This window comes from Heterodontus francisci, chromosome 45 (genome assembly GCF_036365525.1).
Source record: "Heterodontus francisci isolate sHetFra1 chromosome 45, sHetFra1.hap1, whole genome shotgun sequence".
NCBI lineage: Eukaryota > Metazoa > Chordata > Chondrichthyes > Heterodontiformes > Heterodontidae > Heterodontus > Heterodontus francisci.
The window spans coordinates 22,695,888-22,707,974 of NC_090415.1; the positions used below are offsets into that span (position 1 = coordinate 22,695,888).

A 12,087-nucleotide genomic window follows, 5' to 3' on the forward strand; every position below is an offset into this window, starting at 1 on the left:
GGCTTAGTAAAAGGGAGGAACTGAAGGAAATCAGTATTCGTAGAGAAATGGTGTTGGGAAAATTGATGGGATTGAAGGTCGATAAATACCCAGGGCCGGATAATCTACGTACCAGAGTACGTAAGGAAGTGTCCCTAGAAATAACGGATGCAATGGTGGTCATCTTCCAAGATTCTATAGATTCTGGAACAGTTCCTAAAGATTGGAGGGTAGATAATGTAACCCCACTATTTAAACAGGGAGGTAGAGAGAAAACAGGGAATTATAGACCAGTCAGCCTGATGTCAGTAGTGGGGAAAATTCCAGAGTCCATCATCAAAGATTTTATAGCAGAGCACTTGGAGAACAGTGGTAGAATCGGACAGAGTCAGCATGGATTGACGAAAAGGAAATCATGCTTGACAAATCTACTAGAATTCTGCGAGGATGTAACTAGTAGAGTTGATGAGGGGTTGTCAGTGGATGTGGTTTATTTGGACTTTCAGAAGGCTTTCAACAAAGTCTCACATAAGAGATTAGCGTGCAAAATTAAAGTACATGGGATTGGGGGTAGTACATTGTGATGGATTGAAAATTGGTTGGCAGACAGGAAACAAGGAGTAGAAATAAACTGGTCTTTTTCTGAATGGCAGGCAGTGACTAGTGGGGTACCGCAGGGATCGGTGCTAGGACCCCAGCTAGTCACAATATATATTAATGATTTAGATGAGGGGACTAAATGTAATTTCTCCATATTTGCATATGACACAAAATTGGGTGGGAGGGTGAGTTGTGAGGAGGATGCAGAGACGCTTCAGGGTGATTAGGACTAGTTAAGTGAGTAGGAAAATGCATGGAAGAAGTATAATGTGTATAAATGTGACGTTATCCACTTTGGTAGCAAAAACAGGAAGGTAGATTATTATCTGAACGGCTATAAACTGAGAGAGGGGAATATGCAGCGAGACCTGGTTGTTCTCGTACACCAGTCACTGAAGGTAAGCATGCAGGTGCAACAGGCAGTAAAAAAAGCAAATGGTATGTTGGCCTTGATAGCGAGAGCATTTGAGTACAGGAGCAGGGATGTCTTGCTGCAATTATACATGGCCTTGGTGAGCCCACACCTGGAATATTGTGTGCAGTTTTGGTCTCCTTATCTGAGGAAGGATATTTTTTCTATAGAGGGAGTGCAGCGAAGCGTTAGCAGACTGATTCCTGTCATGGCGGGACTGACATATGAGGAGAGATTGAGTCGGTTAGGATTATATTCGCTGGTGTTCAGAAGTGTGAGGGGGGGATCTCATAGAAACCTAAATTCTAACAGAACTTGACAGGGTAGATGCAGGAAGGATGATAGTGGGAGAGTCCAGAATCAGGGGTCATCGTCTAAGGATACAGGGTAAACCTTTCAGGACAGAGATGAGGAGAAATACTTCACCCAGAGAGTGATTAGCCTGTGGAATTCGCTACCACAGAAAGCAGTTGAGGCCAAAAATTGTATGTTTTCAAGAAGGAGTTAGATATAACTCTAGGGGCAAAAGCGATCAAAGGATATGGGGAAAAATCAGGAACAGGTTACTGAGTTGGATGATCAGCCATGATCATAATGAATGGTGGAGCAGATTCGAAGGGCCGAATGGCCTACTCCTGCTCCTATTTTCTGTGCTTCTATGAGCCCTGACACGCCAAGAGGCGACCAGGACGACAGAGGAAATATTACAAGAATGTCCTTCAAGCCTCCCTGAAAAAATGTGGCATCTCCACTGATTCATTGCAATCTCTTGCTCGAGACTGCCCAAAATGGGGAAGCATCTACAACTGTACCAGACAGTTCGAACAACGTCAGCATGCCCAGGCAGCGACCAAGTGCAAACAACAGAAAGAGCGTTCGGAATTTTGAGCATCCCATTCACTCGCCTCATGAAAGATCACCTGCCCCATCCTGTGGCAGAATGTGCGGATCTAGAATTGGACTATTCGGTCACCTAAGGCCTACAAACCTGGAGTGGAACAAAGTTGTCCTCGTTCCCGAGGGACTCCCGAAGAAGGAGAAGAAGGTGGGGAAAAGCAATGAGATAATGACGAGATAATCTGCATTGATAATGATGCTGAACATCAGTCAGGCACCTAGGAGAACAACACCTGCCTTTCTTCGAAATAGTGGCCAATGTAGATTTTATACTCAAGACTAAAAACTACGTCTTTTGGACTGAAAAGGAGCTATTCCCCCACTGATATACGGCTGATATTTACAGCAGTGGTATCAGAGGTAGCAGTGGTTAAGTTGTACAAATGCTTTGAAGTCTGAAATTATGTTGAATCATTGTTTATGGCTGTAAGAAAATATGAACTGTCCCTGAAAAAAGGCGACTAATGATGAATAAAATCATATACACAATTTTTTTCAGGTGCACAGTGCAATAAGATCGACAAATCCTGTACTTGCACGGACTTGCAAACAGAAAATGTTACTTCTTGCCACCCTTTTGAGTACATTCTTTAAATATGTTAGCATATTTCCATGTAAAGAAAGAAAGAAGAAGAATGTCATTAAATGAGTAACTCAAGCAACCAGGCTAATGTTCTGGATACACACATTCAAATCCCACCGCAGCGAAATTATGTATTTTAAGTTCAGTTAATAACAAACGCTCAGATTGAAAACTAATCTTATGAACAGTGCCATGAGACTATCATCAATAGTCGTTAAAAACCCGGCTGATTCACTTATCCATGTTAGGGAAGGAAAACGGCTGTCGTTACCTGGCCTTGTCATCGTGTGACTCCAGACCAATGCGGTTGATTCTTAACCACCATCTGAAATGGCCTCGCAAGACACCAGGTTGTCCATGCAAGGGAGAATTTGGATTAGGGATGGACAGCAAATGTTGCACTTGCCAGGCCATGGACGCCCACCTCCCCAAAAAACTTATTCATGAAGTGTGATAGCATGTTTGACACTCTCTTCCAAAAACGGCAATTGATGCCATATAAATTGTTAACTTTAAATCTGCGAGTTGCTAGATTTTTGTTCTCCAAATGTATTAAGGGTTATGGGGCAAAGGCTGGTGTTATGTTGCAGATCAGTCATCAAATCATTGAGTAGCGAAACAGGCTCTGCACATTAAATGGTCTACTCCTGTTCCCACGTTCATATGTCCAATATTCTTATCTGTCAGCTTATAATTGCGCCATCCACCAGTGGTGGTGCTGCAATCATATGGCTTGGTGTCCCTCAGTTCCTGAAACTTGTGTATGTTCTAACCGGCTTTAATAGTATCTAACAGAAACTGTCCTAAGATTTGACTTTTAGCCACAAATGATAAAGGCTAACCACAGCATTACATAAATTACGCACAGTGTAAGAATTTAAAAAGGGGCTTGAATTATGACCGTGTGCCATCATCCAAATTCTCCCTTGCATGTAACACCACTCACTAGAAGGCTACAATTGATCTAGTTCCCAATATACAATGTCACGGGTATTCCACGAGGTTGTGGTTGAAACATATGACTTCAAGGTTAAAGAAAGGCAACATACTCATCTAATTTCTCAACAGAGGTCGCTGTTTACACTTTGTTCCACGCTGATGTGTTTTAGAAACTTTATTTGTAACATTTATTTCACTCGGGTGCAATATTTCTTAACTTTAAAAATACCACGTCCCTGCCATGGATGTTTTAACTGAAAACGAACATTGACCTACATTCGAATTTCTAAATATTGCTGTAGTGACCGTACGCTATTTACTGTGAAGAGCTTGCGATGTCCTAAGGTCAAGAAAAGCGTTTTATTAATGCAACCTCCTTCCTTGGCTGTTAAAATGGCACTGAGCACTCAGCAAGTTTAAGCTGTCAGCAGTTTTGTTATCACATGTGAGTATCCGGTATCAGACTGGGATTAATTCGATTTAACATAGCCTGGCGTGCTACTGGGCGCAACAGATAGGTTTAAGATCACTAGATTGATTAGGGAAACAGTCCCTATCTTTAACTAATGATCCTCGCTAGAAAGTCACCGTACTGGCTATTCTGCAGAGACAATAGAGCAATGACATAATGCTCTATTGCAACAAAACAATACTACATTTCCCCCCACTGCCCTTGGATCATACAACAAGAGGATCGTATCACATAACACTAAGGAAACGAAGGCTGACAAAATATCGGTAGAAGCAGAGAGAGAGAGAGAGAGTAGAGGCAATAGAAAGGATAAAAATGAGAGAGGAGGCAATAAAAAGGGCTGGCTATGCTTCGTGTTGTTATGTTACCTGGTACGGATGGCATGCATCCCAGGCTGCTAAAGGAAGTGGGGATGGAGATAGTGGAAGGCAACTACAGGCCAGTTATTTTAACATCAGTGGTGGGTAAGGTTTTAGAAACGATTATCACGGATAACAGCAACAGACACTAAGAAAGATTCGAGGTAATTAAGTCAAGCCAGCATGGATTTGTAACAGGCAGATCATGCTTTACTAATCCAATTGATTTTTAAAAAATAAAGTAACAGTAAAGGTTGATGTAGGGAATGTGGTGGATGTTGTTTATATGCATTTTAAGAAAGCATTTGATAAGGTACCACATAAAAAGCTGGTTAAGAAGATTAATGCTTATGGAATAGGACGGTCAGTGTCCAATTAAAAAGAAACGATTAAGCACAGGAAACAGCACGGCATAGTATATGGTTGCTTTTCAAGCTGGAGGATGGCAGGTGGTGTTACCCAAGGGTCAGTGCTGGGACCACCGCCCTTTTCTATATATACAAATGATTTGGATCTTGGAAGGCGGAATAGAATCTCAAAATGTGCTGACGACACCAAACTTGGAGGTGCGACAAACAGTGAGGATGATATGAGCCGCCTGCAACAGGACATACATAGGCTAGAAGAATGGGCAGAGTTGTCGCAGATAGAATTTAATACTGACAAGTGTGAGGTGATGCATTTTGGCAGAAGGAATATGTACCAGCAATATATACATAATGGCACAGTTCTGAAGCGTCTTCAAGAATAGAGGGAACTGGGAATGCATGCGCACAGCTCTTTGAAGCCAGCATGATATACTGAGAGAGTGGCTAATTAAGCATAGGGGATCATGGGCTTCATAAACGAAGGCATTGAGTAAAAAAGCAGGAAAGTTATGCTGAACATTTATAAAACTCTGTTCGGCCCCAACTGGAATATTGCATCTAGTTCTAGTCACCACACATCTGGAAGTATGTGAGGGTTCTTGAGAGGGTGCAGAGGAGATTTATCAGAATAGTTCCAGGGATAGAAGATTATTGTTACACGGTTAGATTGGAAAAGTTAGTTTTGTTCTCCTTCGAACAAAGGAGCTCGAGGGAAAATTTCATAGCAGTGGACAAGATCATGACAGGTTTAGATTAGTTGGAGAAGAACAAAACAGATCCTATTAGAATAAGGACTAGAGGCACAGATTGAAAATTTGGGGGAAAAAAGATGCAGGTGGAATATGAGGAAGCATTGTTTTATGGATTGTGTGGTCATGACCGGAATTTGCTTCCCCCAAATGTGGTGGAATTGGAGACTTCAAGAGGAGGTTGGATGGCCACTTGAGAGAAATAGACCTACAGGGCTACGGGGATTGAGACGGGGCGTGGGACTGACTTCATAGCTTCGGGGAGAGCTGGCATGAATACGATGGGCTGAATGGCCTCCTGATGTGCTGTAAAATTACTCTATGACTATGAGACGTTCCCAGAAGATATGGAACGAGCAGAAGGAGGCTCAGCCATGATTCACAGTGAAGATGACACGAACAGACTCAGGAAACAAGGAGGGAAATGATGAATGAATTGGAAATTCAAATACGAGACCTCCAGGATGAAATTGATCAACACCATTGGCGCGAAATACAGTGAGTGGGAATCGGCAGATGCTTTTCCACAATCCCCACGTGCTCTGTTCTATTGAGGCCAATGGAATGGGGTTCGAGTTCACTATCAATCGTTTCGCGTACCACTGAACACCAATTTCACTCCTATGATGTCTTTCATAGTCCGTTTAGATTGCCCAATCAGTAGCCTCACTCCCCTCCATCCATAAAGGGAATTAAAACAAATATGCATGAGTGGAATGGGATGCTTACAAAGAAATAAAGCTGCGGTCTGTTGAAGATTTGCAGTCGCTGATCATCGTGGAAGTCATTGCCCTCAAATGCCACCAGGAGTCCCCACCCTTCTGGGCTGCAATCGTTATTGCTGTGTTTGGATTTGAAACGGCCCCCTATTCAGGAAGACAGTCCTAGTATGTTGCTGAATTAGCTATGAAAGACCAGTAGGAAAGCATGCTGTGAAGAGGACATAAGGAGGTAGCATAAAAGCAAAATACTGCGGATGCTGGAAATCTGAAAAAACCAGAACAAGAAATGCTGGAACCACTCAGCAGGTCTGGCAGCATCTGTGGAAAGAGAAGCAGAGTTAACGTTTTGGGTCAGTGACCCTTCTTCGGAACTAGCAAATATTAGAAATGTCAAAGGTTATAAGCAAGTGAGCCGGGGGTGGGGCAAGAGATAACAAAGGAGAAGGTGTAGATTGGTCCAATCTCTTTATTTATAGAAAGATGTAAATGCAGTGGAGGTGGTTCAGAGGTGGTTTACTAGGTTGATACTTGGAATTAGCAGGTTGTCTAATGAGGAAAGGTTGCACAGACTGGGCTTGTTTTCACTGGGATTCAGAAGAGTGAAGGGAGACTTGGTTGAAGTATATAAGATCCTGAATAGTCCTGACAAGGTGGATGAGTAATGGATGTTTCCTCTTGTGGGTGAGTCCAGATCAAGGGGGACTGTTTTAAAATGGGGGGTTGCCCTTTAAGAGAAAGATGCGAAGAATGTTTTTCTCTCAGCGGGTTGGCGACTTTGGAACTCTCTGTCTCAGAAGGTGGTAGAGGCAGGGTTATTGAATATTTTAAAGACGGAGATAGATAGATTCTTGTTAGGCAAGGGAATCAGAAGTTATTAGGGGTAGATGGGAGTGTGGAATTTGAGACACAAGCAGATCAGCCATGATGTTATTGAATGGCAGAACAAGCCAGAGGGGTCGAATGACCGAATTGTGCCCCTAATCCGTATGTTTTTATGTTTGTAACGAGAGACCTGCATAGATCACTGAACAGAATAAGCTATTTGGCATGATATAGACCGATATAAGTAAATGAGCAAGAATACTTCAATATTAAGTATGGTTAAGACTAACTTATGCCGGCTGTACAGCTGTACCTGGAAAGTTCTTTTGCATAGCAGGGATAAAGATGAGAACAGATTGCTAATTCCAGCATGGAATCCAGACTGGCCACAGAATCAGTCTCTTTTGCAATAGTGATTGGAAGAGATAAGAGAGTAAAGGCTTCAAAAGAGCGCGCATGTATGCACAATCATCTTGAGTGTAATGGACCTGAAGTATACTCCTTGACCCGAACCCGAGCGACAGCCGTTGACTTAACCATTAAACAAACTGACTTGACAACAATGTGTGCACGGAAGGCAATTGCTTATTTGGCCAAGCAGTTGACCATAGCAATCCAATCTGCCATGTTGTACTTCAGGAATTCTGTATAGTCTGATCCGGAACTACTGTGAGCCATAGAGAGAAACCAGCTCGCCATCCTTTTTGGGTACTTTTTATGAGTAATTATTGTCAGTCGCATAAACACTACACTTATGGGCTCTATTAGTGTTTCTATTCATGCACGTTCTGGATCAGATTGTCAGGCATTTTGAGTCTATGAACCTGCATTAAGGTATAGTTTAGTGGGAATTGTATAACCTGACATTAATAGGAATGGCAAGATATTCATTATAACATGGGCTGTGTATTCATACAGAGATAAGTACATGCCTTAGGGAGCAGAAATTAATTGTGCCTGATGGGCGATATTGCATTGACAGCAGGACGCTATGTCATGACTGATAGGAATGCGACTGAATACAGGCCTGAGCTTACAGTAGGCGACTGATCTGAATACACATTTTGCGATAGCACCCAAGAATAATTTCTCCACCAATCTGTTCACAAGCTGCCATCGTGCATTTCAAAACAAGAATCTCCTTAGCTTCGAGTCATACCTGCTATGCCCTTGGCACTTGCTAGACTGAGTGTCATCGTCCTGCTGCAGTTGGCAACATCAGCGATCCCATTGGCAGCGCCGCAGGAATAAACACCGCCTTCCCACTCAGACTGCACAGTAAAGGTGAAATTCCCTGTTCCAGAGTCAATGACTGTTGTGTTAGCGAGGAGGTAACGGTGGTCACGAAAGAAGAGGTAATGTATGGGTGGAGTGCCTCTCTGGGACTTGCACACCAATGTCACCCTATCTCCAATAGCAACCACAGAACTATTCCAATCCGAGATGAGGGATGGGCAGCTCACTGGGACTGGAAAGAAAGGAATTTCATGAATAAATAAATTTCAAACGCAACAGATAATAAAGACAAGGACATGCACTGATGCACTCATTTAAATGCAGTAATTCTGAGTGGTGAATGTGAAAATTATCCTTGTGTCTTAAAAATGCATGCATCTTCAATACATTATAAAAGGACATGGTTCAGTTTAAAAGAGCCATAAATGTCACAGAACCATATTTATTTTCCCCTCGGATTAAATCAGTGTGCCTTTAAGGCTCTGTTAAAAACAGTGTACCTTTAAGATGGGGAGAGAAGCTTTTGGATTTCAGAGGCACAGTGAGCTAACTGCATTTTGTTACCGAGGTGACTGGAAACCAGAGGGAGGTCACATGGTATAATGTTTCTACTTAATTGTAAAAGCCGGCTGAAACCAGTTTTGGGAGACTCCCCAGCGAAATGTGCCACTGAAGAGATGAATCGCAGTATCACATAAATAATAAAGCACAGAAGAGGCCCTTCGGCCCATTGAGTCTGCACCGATGCATTAAAGACACCTGAACTGTCTACCTAATCCCATTTGCCAGCACTTGGCCCATAGCCTTGAATGTTATGATGTGCCAAGTGCTCATCCAGGTATTTTTTAAAGGATGTGAGGCAACCCGCCTCTACCATCCTCCCAGGCAGTGCATTCCAGACTGTCACCATGCTCTGGGTAAAAAAGTTCTTCCTCAAATCCCCGTTAAAACCCCTGCCCCTCACCTTAAACTTGTGACCCCTGGTAACAGACCCTTCAACTAAGGGGAACAGCTGCTCCCTATCCACCCTGTCCATGCCCCTCATAATCTTGCACACCTCGATCAGGTTACCCCTCAGTCTTCTCTGCTCCAGTGAAAACAACCCAAGCCTATCCAACCTCTCTTCATAGCTTAAATGTTCCATCGCAGGCACCATCCTGGTGAATCGCCTCTGCACCCCCTCCAGTGCAATCACATCCTTCCTATAATGTGGTGACCAGAATTGCACACAGTACTCCAGCTGTGGCCTTGCCAAAGTTCTATACAACTCTAACATGACCTCCCTGCTTTTCTAATCTATGCCTCGATTGATAAAGGCAAGTGTCCCATATGCCTTTTTCCCCACCCTATTAACCTGCCCTTCTGCCCTCAGGGATCTATGGGCAAACACGCCAAGGTGCCTTTGTTCCTCAGAACTTCCCAGTGTCAGGCCATTCATTGAATACTTCCATGTCACATTTTTCCGTCCAAAGTGTATCACCTCACACTTTTCAGGGTTAAATTCCATCTGCCACTTTTGTGCCCATTTGACCATCCCATCTATATCTTCCTGTAACCCAAGACACTCAACCTCACTGTTAACCACTCGGCCAATCTTTGTGTCATCCGCGAACTTACTGATCATACCCCACCATCCCCCCACCCCCCCACACATAGTCATCTATGTCGTTTATATAAATGACAAACAATAGGGGATCCAGCACAGATCCCTGTAGTATGCCAGTGGACACTGGCTTCCAGTCTATTTTCTCTCAGTAAAAATTGTACAAGGACTACAGGCCGAGTTAATTGCCTTAGGAGGAATAAGCCTTTGAAGAGACCGTTTGTATCACTGGAGTAAAATTTCAACTGAGAGACAGTCGGTTTTGAAATTCATGATGACCTGTGGCTGTGCTCATCATTGAAAGAACTGGTTGATGCCTGCTTCAGCTGAAGTGTTTTGAATACCTATCAAGAACAGACTATTTCATCAAATCCACGTGGAGACGTCGAGTGGCATTTGATTATTTTCACATTAGAATACCTCATCCATCAGGAACGTAACCCACAAAGACGTACTTATTTATGTATTCTTAAGAAGCAGCTGATTTTTCAAAGCACCACTTTTAAAACCAGTTAATTGCCAGTTTTGAATGCATGTGTGTGGATGGGGGAGTTAGGTTAAAATAAGAAGTTATAGGTCTTTAGACATAGGTTTATTTTGATAGTGTTTAAGATTTAGTTTTCAATAAATAGTTAATTTGTTGTTGTCTAAAGATATCTGGCTTGGTCTATTTTATTCTGGGGTTAATAGAATGTTTAATTTGGCTGTTTGCCTGTTGGGTGGGAAAACATTCATAATATGCGGCCAGCTGTGGAGTGATGGGACTGAATTGACTGTGTATTGCACCTGCCTCGGTCGTAGCATAAGGATAGCAACAATTCAGGGCTGCTTTCTACCCTGGAGCAAACTATATATTATGTAGAACAATACAATCATATTAATCGTTTGGTTTAGGGGTTTCCCAGTTTTTGAACGGATTGTTGCGCTTGTCTTTTCTACTTTTCATGATCTTTCAATGAATGTTTTGCAATTGTTACTCTTGAGGTGGTGGAGCAGCAGGTTGTCAGCTGTGGGAGTTGGTGTAAAATGGACGATATCGAATTGATCACCCATTATATGCCCACCCAATATTCCCGAATGGAAGGAAAAATTGGACAGGGTGCGTAACGGGAGGTCAAATCGATGTCACCCATTTTACATGCACCAAAAGTAAAATTGTCCCTCCCCATGTTTCCTAAATGCCTCTTTCATTCACTCCACCATTGACTTTCTTCTTTGTTCTATTCTCCCTTTTTTCTTCCTCTCTCAGTCTTTCTTATTCACTCTGCTTCTGCTGTTCACTTCTCATCTTTCTTTTTAAAATTCAAATGGCATAGTTATACAGCACAGAAACAGGCCTTTCGGCCCATGGTGTTTGTGCCAGCCATCATGCACCTATCTAGTCCATCCCATTTTCAGCACTTGCCCGTAGCCTTGCATGCTATGGCGTTTCAAGCACTCATCTAACTACTTCTTAAATGTTGTGAGCGTTCCTGCCTCTAGCACCTCTTCTGGCAGTGTGTTCCAGATTCCAACCACCCTCTGGGTGAATTTTCTTTCCTCAATTCCCCTCTAACCTCCTGCCCTTACGTTAAACCTATGCCCCCTGGTTATTGACCCCTCTGCTAAGGGAAAGAAAGTTTCTTCCAATCAATCCTATCAATCTCTCCCATAATGTTTTATACCTCAATCAGGTCCCCCCTCTGCTTTCTCTGCTCTCAGGAAACTAACCCTAGCCTATCCAGTGTCTCTTCATAACTGAAATGCTCCAGCCCAGGCATCATCATGTGAATCTCCTCTGCACCCTCTCCAGTACAATCACATCCTTCCAATAGTGTGGCGACCAGAACTGTACACAGTACTCCATCTGTGGCCGAACTAGCGTTTTATACAGCACTATCATAAACTCCCTGCTCTTATATTCTATGCCTCGGCTAAAGGCAAGTCAATTTGCTATCCAGATATATCATTTGGAACCCCGACCAGCATCAAGAAATGTGCAATGCAGGTACCAATATCATATCAGTCATCTTAGACAATCAGCAAAAGTTATAACTCCGCCCATTATATCCAGGCACATACCATCAAGCAGCACGTACTTACAAATAAGCATCTCAGTGATGCTCAGTTTAGGTTTCGCCAGATGTTCGTGCAAAATGGGTGCTGCCAGATTGTCACCCGTTCTATTCAGCGTCTGCCTGATAACTAATTGGATTGACTGCAGTGTGGATGAATATCAGTGATTGCGTTTAACTGGTGGCCGACCCCAGATCGGCCATTTTGCACCACTGCCTGAGATCCATTTATAGCCACAGGTTTGCTTAGATTGAATTCGAGGTCCAACAAGAGAGAATCTAACCATCTCCC

At 42.9% G+C, this 12,087-nt stretch overlaps 1 protein-coding gene across 3 annotated transcripts in view; it reads right to left on the reverse strand.

Annotated features, from left to right (window-relative positions):
• LOC137356317 (Fc receptor-like protein 5) overlaps positions 1-12,087 on the reverse strand; it is a 57,330-nt gene that overhangs the window by 26,495 nt on the left and 18,748 nt on the right. For 2 of the 3 annotated variants that reach the window (XM_068022196.1, XM_068022197.1), the window contains one exon: positions 8,062-8,370. The exons of the other annotated variant lie outside the window; for it this stretch is intronic. In XM_068022196.1, the coding sequence (XP_067878297.1) occupies positions 8,062-8,370 (309 nt within the window). The remainder of the gene's footprint in view (positions 1-8,061; positions 8,371-12,087) is intronic. 3 annotated transcript variants of the gene reach the window in all.